Below are 20,858 nucleotides of genomic sequence, written 5' to 3' on the forward strand. Positions count from 1 at the left end.
TGTAATTTCCAAAGGATTGGCAAGTTGTTATGCTTTGCTCAGATATGGAGGGGCTGGGCTGATGATTTATAAATGGTCTGAAAGCAGATGTATGTCTTAGTACTCTTGAAATTCTGACAAACATAAATGTGATCCTCAGATGAGTAGAACTGTAGGTGTGAATATAGGAAATATGTAGCATGTCTGAGGATTGTGCCACCCTGCAGCATTTCCATGAGAGTTACAGCAGTCTCAAAGTTAGCATGTATAAGTAGTTAGGAATCTGAAGGCTGGTTGAGAGTAGGCAATGGCCTTCCAGCACAAATAACTGAAAGGTGTAACAAAGACATTTTGGCTATGCTGGTTTTCTTTTAAAGAGTTTATTTTTCACAGTGTTAAGACTCACGCTGCTGGGTTTTGCACTGCTAATTGGGAGCCATATTGATGCTTTTTGCCTCATTAATCATAGGGTCCAACTTTTTTGTAGACGCTGCTCCCTGGTCTGGAGGAAAGTACAGGTTATGAACAGAGACCTGCCTTCAGGTGAGTGGACTGACATTAGAGCAGTTCCAATGCACCACCTTCATTAGCACTTCACTGTGGGTGTGTTGTATGCCCTAATTAAACCTGTCTTCTGGTAGTTGGTCATAACAGAGTTATGACAGGTCTGCAGTGTCATGTTGTGGGTGTTTGCTGCCAAATAACCTGCCTGGTTACAATATACAGGCACTGCTTGGCAGGTGAAATTCAAGGCTCCTGGTGGTCTTTGCACGAACCAGTGCCCCATAAGGTCAAGCGGTGACAAGCATCAGCTGGGACTGTTCCAATTCTTCCTCCCCTGCAGGCTTCTTCAGTATCCAGGCTTACTAGTTGAGTCCCAGCTGGCTGAGATGTCAGAGCTGCACCTCTGTGTTATACAGAACCATCTATATGATGTACTTTTCCTCTTCATGGCCTAGTTGTATTTTGTTCAGTGGTAGCTGCATCATCTAGGAAGATTGAATGGATTTGTGATTTAGTTCTGCTGGCATTTTGTAAATTTGAATGTATTCATTATACCATAGTTGTAGCTGTACTGTTTGCTGTGTACTTCTACACAGTTGGACACCTTGTTATTGATGGATACCTTTTTCAAGAACTGTACCCTGGATTTCCACTAAAGGAATAGAAATGATTTTGGGATTTCGCCACTCCAATATTCCGGTCCCTTTATCTTATTCCTGCCCTTCCTTTTTTGAGGAGGTTTGTGGGCACTTCTTGGAATTATTTCCAGCTGATACCCGCTGTACAAGTGCCCTAGTTACAAACCATTATGCATATCCATCATATCAGTTAATTCCCTTGACAGTCCCATCTACAGTGCTAGTAGTTTACCCTCCCAGCTTTTCCCTTCTTAAACGTCCAGTCTAGCTGCCAGTTGGTAGTGCAAGACCAGACATATCAATAACTAAACTGATTCTAATCAACTGCATTGAATTTCTATACTAAATGTTACTGCTTTAAAGCATTATCTCTTGCACTCATCAGTCCCCAAATCCCTGCTATTTACTTCAGCACCAAGATTGCAGTGTCTTAGAGTAGGTTCACTATTAAGATGCCTCAGTGTCAGAATTAATATATATTCCCACTATTCTCACATAAAGTATTACTGTTCCAAGGACCACACTTGAGTTCAGTTTTTCAGTGGGCACCCTGCCACATTGCTTGCGTCAGGTGGACTACTATTTTCTAAGTATTTTTAAGCGTGTAATATGGTGACCTGTTTTTTTTTCTTTTGGATGCAGTTATCCTTAATTTACTGCACTTGGCACTGTAGTTTGAGTGCACAGGTGCGTATTTGCTGTGTTTTGGTATGGAATCTTCATACTAATTAGAAAGCTGTCAGGAAGGAAAGTCTGCTGTTTCCCCTGCAAATGGCTCTCTCAAAGATTATTTGTTACGGTATGTACTTGCTTATCTGTTTTTATGGTGAGTGCCTACATAAATGCATTTTCAGTTTTTAAGGGGCAGCTGTCTACATTTAATAAACTGTCCTAGCAAATAATTATTTCAAGCACTTTTTTTGTAATTGTGTTTTTGCCAAGTATCTGATGTTGTACGTAAACCAAAAAGAGAAAAACAACTGAATCAAAAAATGAGACCACGATCAGTCTCCGCTAGGTTAATCAGTTCAATCAGTGAAGCAGGACTCGAACAAGGATAAGGCAGCAGGTTTAATAACACTCAAACAGCAAACAGAACAAATGTAAGCGCTTTCATCTGCGATGCAGACTTCATCATGAAGTCTGCATCGCAGATGAAGGCGCTTACATTTGTTCTGTTTGCTGTTTGACTGTTATTAAACCTGCTGCCTTATCCTTGTTCGAGTCCTGCTTCACTGATTGAACTGATTAACCTAGCGGAGACTGATCATGGTCTCATTTTTTGATTCAAGTATCTGATGTTCATTGATATGCTTTTATTAATTTTGTTCACCTTTTCTTTAAAAAATGAATAACAATTGGTTTGATCTTGCTTGCTGTGACTACACGTTGTTTATCTGGAGATTTAGTTTACATAGTTACTTATAGTCTGAGAAAGCAAGCTTATAGAATATTTTAATGTTCTTAGAGCTTGAGCGGATAGAAGAAGAACGAGGCCTTGAACCTGAGAAGCCTGAAGAAATGATACTTTCTCCTGAACGGTAATGACATTCTAAAATTTTAACTTGTACTGAAAAATTATTTTTTTATTTTTATTTATTTTTTTTATTTTTAATTAACGTTTGTTTACCGGGAAGGTCTGACTTGGTATAACCCAATTTTCAGCAGAGGCCTGGGGAGAAACACTCCAGATACATGTCTTTGTAATGTGGGAGGAAACGCACATGAATGCAGGGAGGACATGTAGACTCCGCCCAGAAGGCATGCTAGCCAAGCATTGAACTGGAGAACCTTTTGCTGTGAGGTAACGATGCTAACCACTGCACCATACAAATGGTATGATGTGTACAAATTGTATTATGGTGTGAGATGGTATTGTGTTTAATTTTGGCACTTGGGTAGGCATTTCATTCCCAATTATTCCAAGGAAGTTGGTGGTTAGCAGTCAATTAGCATTCTTTATCCTTTAGGTACTGTTAAGTATTTTGTAATGTCACTGTTGGGACAGAATTTAGTGTAGCTTTTATTAGGGTAGTACTTCATTGGTCAGGCAGCTGACAGAGTGCTGATAAAGGTCTAAACAGGTTAATTTCCTCTGTTTTTGTCTCATATGCTGACAAATATCTAAACTAGGTGAATTGCCTTCTTTTTTTCCATGTTAGACTAATATGTCATTTCTTGTATATAGTTATTGTAAATTTGTACTGTTCTTTGTACCAGTCATTCGTCTGGATTTAGGACCATTTCATATTGATTTGCTGGTGGCATAACAAGTTGATGGCTCTAACACAGTATGTGGGTTTGTAGTCTTGCCCAGAGCTTAATCCTCATTTTTGATGTTTGCATCAAATTCTTTATAGCGCATGAAAAGCATTCTCCAGTGACTCTTAAATGAAATTATGGTTGGCTTGTATTGTTGAAGTTCCTATTAATCTGATGTTGTCCCTTTCATTCTTCCTCAACGTATGGGTTCAGATCCGATCCTCTCATCTGATTTAGCTGCTTAATTCCAGATTTGGGATTCAGCTCTGGAGCCCATCCCTCTACCCACAATGCAGTATTGCATCCCCAAAGCCCTAGATCTTGTTTGCCGCCACTGAGAACAGACACAGTTTCCCAAGCTCTTGAGTCGTTAGTGGTTTTGTGAGTTACAAAAGTAGTGGTAAAAATTTTTCTTTTTCTTCTTTATATATTATTCTATTTTCTCTTGCTGATGTTAAGGCATTGCTCCTTTTCTGCTGTTTAATACCTTTTTAGGCAGTACCTGTTTCCCATTGCTGGTACTATTTTACCCCTTTTTTTGGTAGTATTTCTTTGCATAGTTGTTACCACATCCTTTTCTGTCTCTGTTTTAAAAAAAAACAAATAAATCTATCTGATTTTATTTATCTTTGTGACCGTTTAAATTTATTGTTTAACTTTCTGGGGGCAGTTATGTCAGAAAAGCCTACAGGTTTCAAAAAGTGCAAGTTCTTGTGGACATAAAATTCCGAATTCAGATGCCCACAAAGAGTGCATGTATTGTCTAGTGGCTGATAATTTGGACAGAGCATGCAAAATATGCTCTACCTTCAACCCTAGAGCTTTTGCAGATCAAAGCAATAAGTTGATATTAAGAGATCTTCTGCCTTCTACTTCTGTTTCAGGAGCTCAAGCCCCTCCAAACCCAGCAAATTTGCTTCTTTGGAGCATAGGAAGTGCTCCCCTCTGAAGTCCCTCAGGTCGTCTTCTGAGTCTCAGACAAAAATTAAGAACTCATCGAATCCCATGCTGTCTGATCCTAAGAATCTTCAATCGGATTCGAAGACTTCAGATCCTAATGTTACTACATCTGTAATTACCATTAGTCATACAGTGACTCCCTTGGATCCTAAATCCTAGTATCCTAAACAGGGTTCTACTTATAAGAGTATTACTCCTGAGTACGCAATAAAACCAGTATCACCTACTCCACCTTCAGAGTTGCTTCATACCCCAAAGAAGCATTCAAGGCCTCCTTCCACTTCTTCCTGTAGGTCCTCCAGGAGTTTGTCAGAAGCAGATGTGGCTAGGATGATGTACAGGTTTGTCAGAACTCAGATCCAGATGGGGGTCTTTTCAACTCTGTCCACCACCGGATCTGTGAGTATGCCAACAATTTCTAAAGCTGTTTTCTTTCCTTGTCTGATCCATCTTGCAGTTTCGGAGCCACAGAATCTGAGAGGTCCAGTGTCGAATCTGAGGAGAGCTGCACTCCAACTATATCTTTAACCAGTTCTACTGTGATACCTTCAGATTAGAATGGGTCACTGAGCCGAAGTGTCAGCATCGGGTCTAAGGGGATAGGCTTGGATCCAATTTTGTTGGATCCATCTCTTTCTCTTGAAGCCTTGGCCCTGGACAGTTCAGATCTGTTCCACCCCCAAGGTGCTGATCCGAGGGAGATGTAGATCTCCCTTCATCGGATGTTTTGGCTCTGAGGAGGTGGGTCGGGATCTCTCTGGATCTGACAGCTTTTGAGGTGGTGGAAAGGGCCTTTTCTGTCCTCAAAGGACTGCCTTCTCTTGCCTCTGATCCTATTTCCTTTCCTCCATTGGTTCCTAGCTCTGAGGCTCTCAGGCCTATTGCACAAGGACAGCCAGAACCAATAAGTATCCAACCAGTTATATTAGAAGAATTTACCCTCTCTTCCAGAACCTCACCTGAATATCCCACAGAGGAGGTACCTCAACAGAGGGCATGGAAAAGGAGACACACTGACTCCCTGTTGGAGTCCGTCACAGAGAACACTGATTTTAATGGAGAGGGGTCCCCCAGATTACCACCAGATGACATCTTCTTTGATGATATTAAGAGATCCTGAAGCAGAAAGGCAGTTGGTCTTCCTAAAACCCCTCACAAGCAGAATTGGTGTTTTTATAGGCTTTTAATTCTGGCCAGTCTGTCTTGGGTTACCCCCTCCCCCCTTGTGGACAGTCTTATTGATTTAGTGGCCTGGTTGGGCTTGGAAGGAACCGGATATCATCAAACCCATTTCCAAAAGACCCAGCAAGTTTTTGACCCCTCCCCCCGACCAATAGACCATACTAGAGCAAATGAGTCCCAGCTGATGCAATGGTGGTGGCAGCAGCCACCAGGAAAGAGCTAGCAGAAGAGAGCTTTGCTTTCCAACTACCTAATAGGGAGTTTAGAGCATTGGACAGGTTTGTGAAGAGAGTCTTTACTTCGGTGACTTTTTCCCTGAGGTCACTTAATTACCTGACACATTTCAGTTGCCTTCAGAGAGATTTGACCAAGGAGCTCTCAAATAATGTCTCGGAGTCCATGTCTGATGAAGATCTCAAAAGGACATCTTGTCAGTTGGCCACTGTTGTCCATATCCAATGCTTCAATGCGGTTGATCTCTCTCAGAGGTGAAGGTACCTCACGAGCAGCCGGTTCAGGTATTGCCATAAGAAGACATGCCTGGATGTCGCTTTGTGGCTTTGCAGAACCCTTTAAGACATATTTTATTAATGCCCTATTTTTGATGGCACTTCCTTGTTTGGGCCATCAGTAAGAGATACTTATCCGCAGTGAGCAAGATGGAAATACTCTGCCTTAGGAATTAATTTTTCTCTGCCTCAATGAACCTTTTCTAGGAATCAGAGAGACGGCAAGAAGTCGTTCTGTAAGTCTATGGGACCTTTCCAAGACCCACGCAGGGACAATTTCTCCAGAGACAGAAGAAGAAATTTCAATGAAAGACATCTCCATTGATGCAAAGAGGTCTGCAGAAGCAGGGCTTTAGAGATCCTTTTTCAGATAGGCCCTTTAAACACTTCTGAAGCGCTGCCTGACTCTCCAACTTTGGATGTTGTTGGAGGTTGTTTGCCTTTGCACCCGGACGTCTGGGCAAGCATAAAACAAGATACATGGGTGGTAAGTATACTATCCAGGCGTTATTACATACAATTTTTCCTTCTTCCATTTCACAAAAGGGAGAAACTTCCCGATGTTCCACCCAGTCAGAGGAAGGCAGCAGAACAAGAAATACAAAAAGCTGGTAGATAAGAGTCATTCAAAAGATCCTGCCAGACTAGACAGGATTCAGAACTTATTCACTCTTCTTTTTAGTGCCAAAGAAAACAGGGAACCTGAAGGCCTATGTAGGATTTGAGCAACTTAAATCAGTATGTAAAGAAAGCCAAGTTCTGAATGGTCACAATTCAGTCCATTCTACCCTTTTTAATCAAGGACGATGGGATGTGCTCTGTAGATCTTCAGGATGTGTACTATCACATCAAATAGACAGGCGATCCAAAAGGCATCTTCACTTCTTTCTGGGAGATGGTCATTACCAGTGCAGAGATATGCCCTTTGGACCCCCAACATAGCCCCCAGGGTGTTTTCCAGATGCATAGCAGTAGTGGCAGCTCATTTGAGACTATAAAGGGATTCCAGGTGTTTCCATACCTAGACAACTGTCTCCTTACTGCCCCCTCCAAGTATCTACTTTTACATGCCAGGGAATATTTGCTCCAGATTTGCAGTTCATTGGGCATAACTATAAATCATGCCAAATCAAAACTAACCCCAGAGCCTGGAGTTCATTGGTGTTCTCTTAGACATGACAAAACAGATAGCATCCCTACCCTGTCATTGTATCTCCACTGTAAGGGGTCCAGTACAGTTTTTTCTTGGTCATTCAACTCCTCCAGCAAGGCCCATACTGCAGGCATTAGGTTCCATGGCAGCTGCCACTGTACTACTCCCTTTGGCACACTTTTTTAATACGGGTTCTACAATGGGTTTTAGCTGTATAGTGGTCCATTCTGTATCAACCCCTATCCTTTCCATTCAGACTCTCACCAGTTTGCAGGCAACACATCTGATGGTGGGTGCAATCAGATTATCTACATCTAGACAGACCCTTTGTTCTCCCAACCCCTATGGCCACAGTGACCATGGACACTTCTCAGTCGGGTTGGGGGGCATTTCTTGGGAAGAAAGTTCCAAGGCACATGGTCCCCCGAGAGACCAAGTTTTGCATATCAGTGTCCTAGAGATTACAGCAGTCCTATCAACATTGCAGGCATTTCAAGATGCTCTTCCTTTGGGAACTATTGCAGTTTAGATCAACAACGTGCCTGTAGTCTGGTACATCACAAACAAGGAAGAACTTGATCTTACATCCTTTGGAAAGAGGCCATGAAAAATTTCAATACACATTCTATGGGAAACCAGCATGTTAGCGGGCAAACTAGCAGATCCATTTTGATGCCTCACAAGTGGGGTCTCAATCTGTAGCAGAGATGATCCTGCATTGGAGCTGACTTTGCTTCGATGTATTTGCCACCCCACCTCAACAATAAGTGCATCTACTTCACTCTGATACCTCTCTAGTTCACGCTTTGCCCTCAGGTCTTTTTATGCTTACCTTCCTCTTCCCCTGATTTCAAAATTTTTACAGAAAGCAAGCAGACCGAAGAGTTCATTAATGCTCATTACCCCCTTCAGGCCTCTGCAAGTATGGTTCTCCTTCCTACTGTCTCATCATCGTTATTCTGCATGGATACTGGAGCCAACTCTGGATCTCCTGTCACACCCATCAGGAATCCAACATCCCAATATTCGACCCCTAAGACTAACCACATTATTTCTTCACTTCCAGTAATAGACAACCCAAGTTTTCTTAACTTGTACGTATTATTTTGGTATCTCAAAAAGAATCTACCAAGAAAGTATACAAAAGCAAATGGAAAAGATTTTCCCTTTGGGCTTTGAATAAAGACATAATCCTTTTTCTGCCCCAATATCTACGATTCTTCAATTTTTGATGCTCCTTTTTGAGAAAGGAGCTAGTTACTGTACAGTGAAACTACAACTGGCAGCTATTTCTAAGTTTCATACTGGGAACAGACTTTTTCTGGCTTTGTCTAAACTGTGTAAAGCATTTATTATGAAAGGAATTTTTCTTCTAAGGCCTCCAATGAAAGATCCCTCACCACCTTGGGATCTGACACTTTTACTACCAGGCCTAACACAGAAACCTTTTGAACCTTCAGCTAAATCTGATCTGAAGTTTCTGTCATGGAAAACAGTTTTCTTGGTGGCCATCACATCTGCAAAGAGAATATCTGAATTCCAGGCTGTCCAAAATTTCCTTACATAATTTTTTCATAAGGATAGCGTTTCCTTGCAGACTAACCCTCCTTTTTTCCTTAAAGTGGCTTCTGAGAATAACATTAACCAATCCATCCGTTTACGTTTTCTTTCCAAATTTTTCCAGTGAAGGAGAGTACATACTGCATTTTCTTGATGTACACAGACCGTTATGTTTTCACCTTCATAGGACAAGACAATTCAGAAAATCAGACCAACTCTTTTTGTTTCCTTTTCTCCGAAAAGACTAGGTTATCTAGTATGCAAAGTCACTCTAGCAAAATGGATAACAGACTGTATTTCCAGTGTTTATTCTCAGAAAGGCATGACATTATCTAGACATTCCAAGGCTTATTCAACTAGATCCATGGTGACATCACCTGCTTTTTGGTCAAGAACATCTCTTGACATTTGAGCACTGGACCATGTAGCTGCAGCACATACTTTTGTTACTCATTACAAAGCTGATATTTCAAGAAACAGAGACCCCTTTAGTTTGGTGATACTCCGTAATAATCTTCGAGGGCTAACCAAGATCACCGTAGCTAGGGACTCTGTCCCATGCATTGAGGAAGAATGAAAAGGACAACATCAGATTTAAAAGTCATGCTCTTACCATAACTAAGCATCCCTGTTGCCCATTTCGTTCTTCCTCAACTTCCCTCCCATCCAAGTTCCAGGAGGAACCTAGTGGACTGTATGGGAACCTACAGTTCCAAGATTGAGTCCTGTCTTTCTATTCCTGTCTTTGTTTTATTATGGGGATTTGACAGCAAACTTGATCTGGGGCTTTAGGGATGTTGCAGTACATTATGGGTAGAGGGATGAGCTTGAGAGTTGAATCCTAAGTCTGGAATAAGCGGTCGAGTCGGATCCAAGGATCGGATCTGAACTTGTACGTTGAGGAAGAATGGAAATGGGCAACACAGATGCCTAGTTTATGGTAAGAACATAACTTAATGTTGGAACCATGTGCCCTTAATTAAAAGTACATAAGTGAGTGAGAGTGTATTGGGTGATGCTGTCCTAGGTAAAGTTTTTGCCATCTTGCTTGTTGGGTTGGAAATGATTCCTTAACATTTTGGATGACAGCTGAAGCTAATATAAATGGTATTACCTTTGCTTTACCGTTTCCTTTTGAGATGAGTTAATTTCTATTTTCCAGTTGCTGGATGGCTTCATTTTTAGATGTGAAGCCATGAGAATTAAGTGACACTTTATCTACTAGGCTGGCTGTTGTAGAGTGGTGTTACAAAATAAGTAAAACGTGTATGGACTAGTTGGAGGATAAAGTATTGTTTTGGGAGTGAGTGGGACAGCTGTATAGGGACAAGACTATAGCAGGTATGAGAAGATGAGTAGCAGTCTTTGTCATTTTGTTTTTTTTTAGTCATTAACAGAATGAATAAGTGCAGGCTGTGTTACTGGTATATCACTTGACCACTGTGACCTTGGTGATTATCGTTTTGATTCAGCCTGTACACTGTCATAGTACCTGTTTTTCCTGTGTGCTTTTTGGTCATGCAGCTTCTTATTCAAGATTGCCCATGTTCTCTGTTAACCTCATTTGGTGAGTACCTGACATTACCCCATGGGGGGAACCCTATGTGCAGAGGAAGTCTAGCATAAGGGTGACTAAGTTCTGGATTAGACAAGTGACAAGGACAAGAGCAACCTAGCCATTAATGGCGATTTTTGTCTCTCCAGTCCCTATTTTATATCTTACTGCTATTCTCTGGTCCACTGTTTCAATCAATATGGCTTTCACTTTAATGGCATGAGAGTCTGACTCACCTTCTCTCCAACATGTACATGGACTTGACCCATCTGCATTTAATGCTGGCCCCTAATTGTCCCCATTCTCTGCTTACAGACTGGTTAGAGGACATTTGCAGAACTGTCTGATGAAAAGAAGGTGTGCAGAACAAAAACTGGGTCAGATGATATAAGTGAGAGAGAAAGTGTAGGTGTGTTGCAAAAAATATGAGTAAGGAGAGGAGAGCAGTGTGGGGATTCAAGATAGTGGCCAGTTTGATGGCTCTGTTTTAATAATGACTTGTAGTCATTGTGGCTAAAAGCATTTTATAGGTGTTTTTTGCCCTTGTGTCTGACAATTGATAATCCACTCCCAATAATTTTGCCTTGCTATGGGCAATCATGAGGGGGATTTGTGCTCTTGCCAGCATCCCTGAATGAGGGTATTATTTTGTAGTCTAACCCCCCCCCCCCAGGAGGGAGAGTAAGTTGATTACATCAGCAAATGGACACACTTTCCTTCCACGACTGAGTGCTCCTATATACTTGCTAATGAAGGCTACCACCAGGCAATGGCTTAGTGATCCAAAAGGCCATTCTAGGACCCACACCATGCCATTGCTTTTCAAGAGATTGTCAGTATGCATATTGTTCCACCCCACCATACCCGTTGCATGTTTCAACCTTTGCTTGTCATTGGACATGCACAATGGGACTGGGGCAGCAAATGCAAACAAATTAGTCAAGCCAATGGCTGCTTAAATAAAGACCCTCTCACCATAGTGTCTTAATGGTCATCAGGCAATGTGGATATCTCCAGAAAACAAACTACAGTATTACAAGACTAAATGAGCCTTAGAAAGCAATAGCAAAATTAGCTAGAGGCAGTGCAGTAACAAGAATGAAGAATTAAGTCCATAAGTCTCACGGATGAGCAGAACTTATGAAATAAGTTCAGTAAACTGACTGACTTAGTAGTAAAGAATCTGCTTTCTCTTTCTAATGCATTGAGATACAAAATAAGTACAGTAATACTTTATCATTTGAACTCATGGCCCAAGGTAGGTGTGCAGGACAGAAATAACATCCCCAGTGGTGAATTGAAATATATTATTTTGAAATGGACGTTTACAGAGTATTAGCAAAAATCTGGATAAAAGGTACAGGATTGTCGCTCGTTCATCTCTAACACAAATAACGCGGCTCAAGGTGTTGTTTAGATGCTTTAATATATACAGACAGATCAGGATGGATAGCAGCATCTTTAAATACGAATTAACTAACCAACAAACAGCTTGCATACATACATGTTCACATCTCAACAGCTAACTACAAAATGGCAGTCAGGCTTGCATGTGCTCAGAATTTATACTCTAATGCAAGGCCTTTGATAGCTTCTTAAAGGTCTATACACACATTGATCTACAAGGACGTTGGTAATCATCCTCACTCGAGAGGAATGGAACTGTTGCCTTAAACTCACCAATGATAACAGATGGTGACTTATCTAGATGTTCTCATACAAAACTGCTGTACCACTGTCACCTCACCCCAGAAGAATTTCAGCATCGTAACTGAACTAAGGACAATCTCTGATGGCACTGTATTACTCCTGAAGTTAGCTGTCTACATATTATGTGGGGCTGGATGAAAGTGCAAAAAATATGGCGCTCAATCCAAGAAGGTATATTGTGGTTACTTAGAACACAACTTCCCAAATCAGAAGACATCACATTCTAGATCTTTGGTATTACCCCACCCCCAATCTAACTGGAGCTCACAGAATATTTTTGGATTCATACTGTAACCACCACACTCCTTTCAGTTATGTTCTCTCACTGGAAAATCTATTTGAAGGCATATATTTTAATTTTCCATTAATCTCACCACATATTTGTCAAGTGGTCAAATTAGGTCATTAACAAGAAGTTGTAGAATTGACTATGGGAGTATATATGTTCATAAACTCAACAACAATTCCGGAATGCAAAACTGTATGTAGATACCTTCAGTCTGTTATAATTGAATGCTACCATAAGTACACATGTTTTTAGCATATTGTATCTTAGATGTTTAATAGATATTTATATTAAAAAAAAATAAGCACAGTAAATGTTCCAATGTGTGAGAAACCATCTTGAAGCAATGCTCCTAGTCAAACATTTCATGTTTGCACCTTTACACAGCTGTACTTTGTTCATCATAATACGAACCAAAGTGAAAGGAGGAAAAGCGCCAATAGTCATCAAAAAACGCGAAATGAAGCGCCTGGATAGCCATTTCCACAGAGTAATGTTTTATTCATGGGTATAAAAGCACAGCACAACACTCACGAACACTGACCACAATAGTAAGCAGTACGTTTTCGTCCACAACTTCGTCAAGATAAGGTTATCCAATGAAGTTGTGGATGAAAATGTACTGTTTACTCTTGTGCTCAGCGTTAGTGAGTGTTGTGCTGTGCTTTTATACCCGTGAATAAAACGTTACTCTGTGGAAACGGCTCTCCAGGCGCTTCATTTTGCTGTTTTTGTTCATCATAATATCACTGCTGCAGGAAGTTATAATATGACTGGGAAGAGTTCCAAGTAGTATATCCTCAGTTACCTCAAAGTGGGGGGATGGGCTAAAGTTTGTCCTGCAAGAACCTACACTGCCTCAGACTGGACATTTGAGCTATGATGTTCAGAGAATTTATAAAAGAATGATCAAAGAACAGCATGACAACTGCATTGAGCAGATATGTTCTTGAAGTCAGTAACACTACTGGTGGTAGTGGTGGTGGTGATGGTGGTGTAAGTTCCAGTACATCAAGGCAACTAATGTTCCATGTACTGCCAAGAATTATGATGGGTCTTCAATTAGAAATGTTAGTATGTTCTTAACTCAATGCAGCCAAGTGACGCCTCCAGGCATTTTCTGCAGTTACCCCCTACTGCGCCTGTAGGCGTCAAATATTGCTTCTTCATATTTGCATTAATAATTCCAAAAGCATGCTACTTACAAGGTATCAGAATATTTTGTCTTGAAACATACATGATGGCAAACACTATTGTATTGATATTTGACCTCTGTCAATCACTATTTGTTAGAACTGTAAGGTGACATCTTCAATTTTAAAGGCTCAAGCCCCACTCATTGGGAGTTAAAGGTACACAATCAAAAGAGCTGTACTAGGGGAATAACTTTAAAATGAATTCAGGAAATTCATCTCTGAGTCTTTGCCCTTGACATTAATTCCTTGAGCACAGTAACAGATTTGTTATGATTGCTAACCTGTTTATAATTCTGTATGTTGACTCAGAGCAAATATTACAGAGTTGTGCCATGTACAGTACGTACCATGACAAAATGTAAATAAGATATGTTACTATACACTCTTTCAGAGCATCTGGACTTTAGTCGATACCTATTTGTTTTGGTTCAGAGAAGCTACTTATTTCTTGTATATGGATTATTACAGGTTCCGTAAAAAGCATAGCTATGATAAATGCTTTAAACTTCACACTGCTAAGACAAGTGATACTGGGTGTCATATGACTAGTCAACAACTTAGATTGTTTATGAATGAAGATCCAGACATATTGTGGACTGCCCACACTATCCACAGTTTAACAGATACATGGAGTGAACCATCCAAACAGTGACGAATTTCAGGAGAAATTGCTGTAGTGGGGGCAGAGCCTAGATGACCAACTGAGAGCAGTGAATTTTGAGAGCTCCATAAACTAGTATAATAGAGGAAAATTTTATTATTTTCAACTTTAAAATGTCAGAAATCTATAGTTAAACTACCAAACTATATAAATATCAATTTTGGTGGAGCTGTACAAAAATTTTCCTGTCAAGTAACTTTGAGATATATTGAGTCCCTGAATATGAACAACTCAAGGAATTCTCATCCAGATGCTGCTTTGAAAAAAGAACTGCAATTGATGACATCTACCTTACAGGAACTGTCTTTGAAGATGGTTGGCTTTAAAAATGACTTGGAAAACCTCAAATTAAATTCTCAAAAACAGATGGATACACTTAAGGAACTATTACAGCAACACCATACAAAAATAACAAATATAGAGGCTTCACTAAATGACATTGAAGGGAGACTCAAAGAGGAAGAATTCCAAAAATAATTTCTGCTTAAAAATACATGGCTGCTTAACAAAATAGATGACTTGGAAAACAGGAAAAGGAGGCGCAACATAAAGATTTTTGGTCTTCCTGAAAACACTGAAGGAGAAGACATGATTTCATTCTTAACCACCTGAATTCTTGAATTTTTAGACTTGAAAGAGGGAGTTTCATTTGGAATTGAAAGGACACATAGAGCACTGAGGAAACCTGCTTCTAACTCAAATACTCCACCTAGATCCATAGTTATAAAATTTCTTTCATTTCTGGACAAGGAACTAATATTAAAATCTGCTTGGAGAAAATAACTCTTAAAATACTGTCAAAGCCTGATAAGGTTTGACAATGATTATTCTTCCAGAATAATAGAACAAAGGAAAAAAGTCTAGCCAACAATAAAACTGTTGAAACGAAACAACATTAAAGCACAGCTGGCCTTTCCAGCCAAGATAAAAATACTTTTTGCCAATTAGATGAGAACCTTTAATGACGTAGAAGACGCTACTATATTCATCAAAAACAACAGCGTCTATCCCAGAAGAAATGGAATGGATGGCTCTTACTCTTAAAAGAATAAAAGAAACAAATGCTTGGACTGATGCTAGAAAGAAGAAACAAAAAAACTGATTCCAAGATAGCTGTCCCAAAAAAATAACTTACAACTACATCTCTCGATGTATCAACTGCTGTGGTACATCACTTGTCATCTGTTTTTATTTTTTAAAAAAGGAGGGATTCTTAAACAACTGAGAAACAGTAATGATTTATTCAGAATGTTCAAAGAGTCCAAGAATTCACAAACAAAGGTAGGTCAAGATGGGTTACTATTTACGTTATATATTAGCCGAACAAAGCAACATATAATACGAACATAGAAGTTTCTATTTCCCTACTTGAACTAAATGAATACTTATCTTGTTCATTTTTCATTGATTTTACTTATAATAATTTAAGTAATTAATTAACTAATTCAGCAAGGTACCATTCATCAGAGTTCAGTCTCAAATGTAACAAATTAACATAATATATAATAGCAGTAACAGTAGAGTGTTTTGGAAAAAAAAATGCTGTCATGGAGACTAATGCCTTCTTCAGTTAAACTACGATTTAGAAATGTCATGTATATCCTGGTTAAATAATAGTAACAAGCTCTTAGTACAAATGTCATCATTATTCTGTCTAAATATAGTTAAAATCAATTATGGCAGCTACCACAGCTACAAGTGTTGTTTGATCAATCCTGATATGGTGCGCATGGATGCAGCTGTGGCTGACTGCTGTGTGTTGCTGTTTTTGTTTCCAGGAAGGTGTGGGTTGCGGCTTGTGATCGAAGTTTACTGGTGCTTGTGTATTGGGAAGAGACATTTGGTTGGTGTTTTGGCCTGGATCCAGGGGAGGGGGATGGATGGAGCTGTGATTTGGGATATTTTGGCAGAGAATGGTTTGTTTGTACGTCTGCGGAGTGAGAGGTGGGAGGGCTGGAGGAGTGTGTTCTCTTGTTGTGGCGGCTTGTTGGGAGGTTTTTTTTTTTTTTTTTGTTTTTTTTTTTTTATCTGTATGCTCTCTCTTCTTTTCCTGGCTGCTGCCTCACTGAAAGGGAGGGAATTTAGGCTTGAAGCTGCAGTGAAGTGAAGCTTTGCTTCAGGTGCATTGCGAGCCTCTGGTATGCAGTACACAGACATACTAACAGAAACAGATGCTCCCAGGTTGCTATGGTAACAGAGACAGTGATGATAATGCTTAATGGCTCTGAGGAGCCTCCAAGATGATACTCAGCAGTGACGTTGTACATATATTGATGGTCTCCCAGCACTTGGTTTATCTCATTAAGTTGAGTCTTGATTTAAAAGAAAAATAATGAGTGCAATTTTATATTTAAAACGTATTTTGGTCCAAACACATTAAGGACTTGCATAAGAGTGGAAGTCTTGAGTTATTGTGAAAGACTTAAGAGCACTTAGTCTTGTGCAGTACCCTTTGCAGTAGTCTGGGAGGTGAGCTTGCTCGGACGTGTTGGGCATATGGGGATAGCTGATTCTAGGGGTGTTTAGGGTTGCCAAGAAGTGCTAAAGAGTCATCAGATTTCCTTCGTGGAAATATCTGTGGGAATGGAAGGTGTGTTGAGTGGTTCACTGGCAGAGTGGCCACGGTGGTGGTGGCCACCAAAAACAAGATGTCTGAAACCTCTTCTACTGTCCATCCTCCTAATAGGGATTCCAGGACTATGGGAAACGCATCTTTAGTTCTGCGACTTTTGCTATGCGATCGCTCAACTATTTGACGCATTTTACCCATCTTCAAAGAGATCTCCTAAAAGAGCTTTGAGATGCTCTGCAGGGTAGTACAGCTGGAGGTGTCTCTGATAAGGTGACAGCCCAGCTTAATACCCTTAATTCCATAGTTAACTTGTCCATGCGGCTCATTTCTTATGCAGCCGATGGTTCGAGTCGGGCAGTGGGTTCAGTAATAGCTCTTCGGAGGCTTTCCTGGATGCGCTTATGCTCCTTTGCGGAAGCCTTCAAGTCTTACTTCGTTAATACCCCATTTGATGGCTCGTCCCTTTTTGGGCCCAAAGTCAAGGAGACCCTCACTTGGTGTGAACAAGATGGAAAGACTCTATCTGCCATAGGAGTCCATTTTTCCACCCCTACAAGACCTACCCCAAAGGGCAAAAGGGAGGAAAAATGTGGTTCTGGAAGTCCTGAGGAGTTTTTCAGAACACATAGTAAATCCCCCTCCAGGGGCAGAGGAGGGGGTAATAATGGAAGACGCCACCCAGGTGGCAGAGGGGGTCTGCAAAACCAGGGCAATGGGGATTAGTTTTTTGGCAAGCCCTACCAGCGCTTCTGAAAGGAGGCCTGACTGTCCTACTCTGGAGGCAGTTGGGGCTCACTTGTCTTTTTATCCAGACGCCTGGCTAGAAATTACAAAAGGTTCATGGGTACAAAGAATTGTTACCAGAGTTTGTCATTCTGTTCTCTGAACCCCCACCCGTACGAAGAAAAATCCCGGATGTTCCACCCAGTCTCGGGGATCAAGCGGCCATAGAAATTCAAAGGCTGCAGGAAAAGAGAGTCATCCAGCCAGTCCCAGCAGACCAAATAGGATCCGGAACCTACTCCTGGTTCTTTTTAGTTCCAAAGAAAACCGGGGACTGGAGGCCCATCTTGGACCTCAGCAGACTCAACACCTTTGTAAAGAAGGAGAAGTTCCAGATGGTCACAATTAAATCGATGATTCGGTTCCTAGGAATGGGCAATTGGATGTGCTCTATAGATCTCAAGGATGAGTTACTATCATGTCAAAATGGCCAGACCATCCAGAGGTCACTTGTGTTCCCAGCTGGGAGCCAGTCACTGTCAGTTTCGAGCACTGCCCTTTGGTCTCACAACAGCCCCCAGAGTTTTTACCAAATGCATGGCAGTGGTTACGGCTCACCTGAGGCATCTAGGATTCCTGAGTGTTTCCGTATCTGGACGACTGGCTCCTTAGCGCCACGACCAAGCATCAACTACTTCTATCCAGGGATCACACACTCAATCTGTGCTCTCAGGTAGGCATAACTATAAATTTCAACAAGTCTGCATTGTCACCATCGCAGCATATCTCCTTTATTGGAGCAGACTTAGACACCACCAGTGCCATGGTAAAATTACCACTGGACAGAATAGTCACACTTCGAAAACAGGTATCAGACATTCTGATGAGAAAAAAAGTACCAGCCTCTCAAGAGTTGAAACTACTAGGTACCATGGCAGCAACGCTCATAGCAGTTCCTCTGGGGCGTATGCACATGAGAATACTTCAGTGGTTGCTCTTCACCCAGTGGTGTTACCAACAACTTCCGATGTCATTCTTGATAATGATTACAGATTTATGCAGATTTATGGTGGTTGACCAGCCATCATATAACAGTAGGTCGCCCATTTGTTCTTCCTCTGCTATCAGCCACTGTGACCATGGACGCTTCTCTGATGGCGGTGGGAGGGTGGGCTTTTTCAGGGAAGAACAGCCCAAGGCACCTGGTCAGAGATGGTCACAGTTGCACATCAGTGTCCTGGAGTTGAGAGCGGTGCTTTTGGAATTGCAGTACTTCCACAACTCTCTACCTCTGGGGACGATTGTGATCCAGACCGACAACATGCCTATGGTCATGTATATCAGCAAATAAGGGGGAACCAAGTCTTACCCCTTATGTTGAGAGGCCCTGAGAATTTGGCAGTGGGCTGTATTCACTGGGCGTTTTCTGATAGCAATGCACATCCCAGGGAAATCCAGCGTGATCGCGGACAAACTGAGCAGAGCCATTCTGATACCGCACAAGTGGTCCCTCAAAGACGAAGTTGCTGAGATGATTTTCTGCAGATGGGGCCAGCTTTGCTGCGACCTGTTCGCTTCCCCTATAAATGCCAAATTCAGAAGCTACTTTGCCCTGAATCCCCCACCATGGGACAGCCCAAGGGATTTGCTCGTACACGATTGGTCCCTGGGACTCTTATATGCCTTTCCACCAATTCCCCTGATTCCGAAATTCTTGCAGAAAGCCAAAGCCCTGGGGAGGACTGTAATTTTAATAGCCCCGTTTTGGCCTCTGCAGATTTGGTTTCCCTTCCTACGACTCTACCAATTGGAGGAACCTTGGATTCTGGACCCAGTTCCAGATCTACTGACACATTCGTCAGGGGCCCTTCATCCTTCTCTTTATTCCCTCAGATTGACAGCTTGGCTGCTCCAATTCCCAACTTGGCTAGGTAACATGATTTCTCCCCGGAGGTACAGCATATTTTTGTATCTTCTCATAAAGCTTCCACCAGAAAGTTGTATGCCAGCAAATGGAAGCAATTTGCTTTTTGGGCTTCCCAAAATAATACTGACCCTTACATCACCCCAATTGCTAGCATTTTGGAATTCCTGACTAAGCTTTTTCATGAAGGTGCTGCAGTTGCTACTATAAGAGTTCAATTGGCTGCAATTTTGAATTTTCACCTCTGATCTGAAGGTTGTAACCTAATGTCTCACAGACTATGTAGGGCCTTCTTAAAGGGTACCATACATCTTAGACCACCTGTTAGACAACCTTTTACTCCCTGGAATCTGGATTTTGTGTTGTCAAGAATTATTCTTCCTCCCTTTGAGCCTGCATCATCCTGTCATTTAAAATCTTTCTCTTGGAAAACAATCTTCTTGGTAGTCATTACCTCAGCATGTAGAGTGTCCAAACTTCAGGCCCTGTCTATCAAACCCCCATATTTGGTGTTTCATCCCAACAGAGTGTCACTGAGGACTAACCCTTCCTTCCTTCCTTCCTTCCTTCCAAAGGTGTGTTCTGAGAATAACCTGAATCAAACTATTGAACTCCCAACTTTCTTCAGTAACCATTCTAATAAGTTGGAGTATATGTTGCATAAGCTTGATGTTCACAGGCAATTAAGATTCTATTTGGACAGAACAAAAGAATTTAGAAAATCAGGACAACTCTTTGTTTCTTATGCTGACACTAAGAAAGGGCTATGAGTATCCAAAGTTACTCTTTCCAAATGGTTAACTGACTGCATAAAATTTGCATATTCCTCAGTGAATCAACCATTAGAACATAGCGTGAAAGCGCATTCCACTAGGGCTGTTTCAGCTTCCTCAGCTTATGCAGCTGGGCTGCCTTTGGACACTATACGTGCAGCTACCACTTGGTCTAAGCCGCATACCTTCATCATAGTAGATATTGCCTCCAGGGACAGGGCTTCCTTTGATTCCACTGTCCTCAGGAATATTCTCCCGTGAACCACCCATGATTAGGGTGCTTGTGATGCTACCCATGTGTAAGAATGAACAGCGAGATTGAACAACTTCACATAAAGAAGTTATGTACTTACCATAAAGTTCCATGTGAGTTGTTCATCTCACCTTCATTCTTACATTCCCACCTGCCTTCTCCCTCCAGATTTCTCGAAGAACGAGTAAGACTTGTGGCCTGGTGGGTCTTGTTCTAGGATTTCTTATTCCGGCTGGAGTGCCTTTCATGTGTTATTATGTTTTACATGCTGGGATCAGCAAACTAGATCTGAGGTGAGACAGAGAGTATCATGGGATAGGGACTTGACCTCAAGCTACTCTAAAACCTTGAGCTTGTGAAAGCGGCCAACTCGGAGCCGATGTATCGGCTCCGAACCCATGTGTAAGAATGAAGGCGAGATGAACAACTCACATGGAACGTTATGGTATGTACATAAC

The 20,858-nt window shown here is 41.3% G+C and overlaps 1 protein-coding gene across 1 annotated transcript in view; it reads left to right on the top strand.

The window, feature by feature from the left end:
• Positions 1-20,858, top strand: part of REC8 (REC8 meiotic recombination protein) — a 1,573,438-nt gene that overhangs the window by 86,307 nt on the left and 1,466,273 nt on the right. The window contains exon 4 of the mRNA XM_044058157.1: positions 2,590-2,662. Within this exon, the coding sequence (XP_043914092.1) occupies positions 2,590-2,662 (73 nt within the window). The remainder of the gene's footprint in view (positions 1-2,589; positions 2,663-20,858) is intronic.

This window comes from Protopterus annectens, chromosome 16.part0 (genome assembly GCF_019279795.1).
Source record: "Protopterus annectens isolate FY-2018-M chromosome 16.part0, PAN1.0, whole genome shotgun sequence".
Classification (NCBI taxonomy): Eukaryota; Metazoa; Chordata; order Ceratodontiformes; family Protopteridae; genus Protopterus; species Protopterus annectens.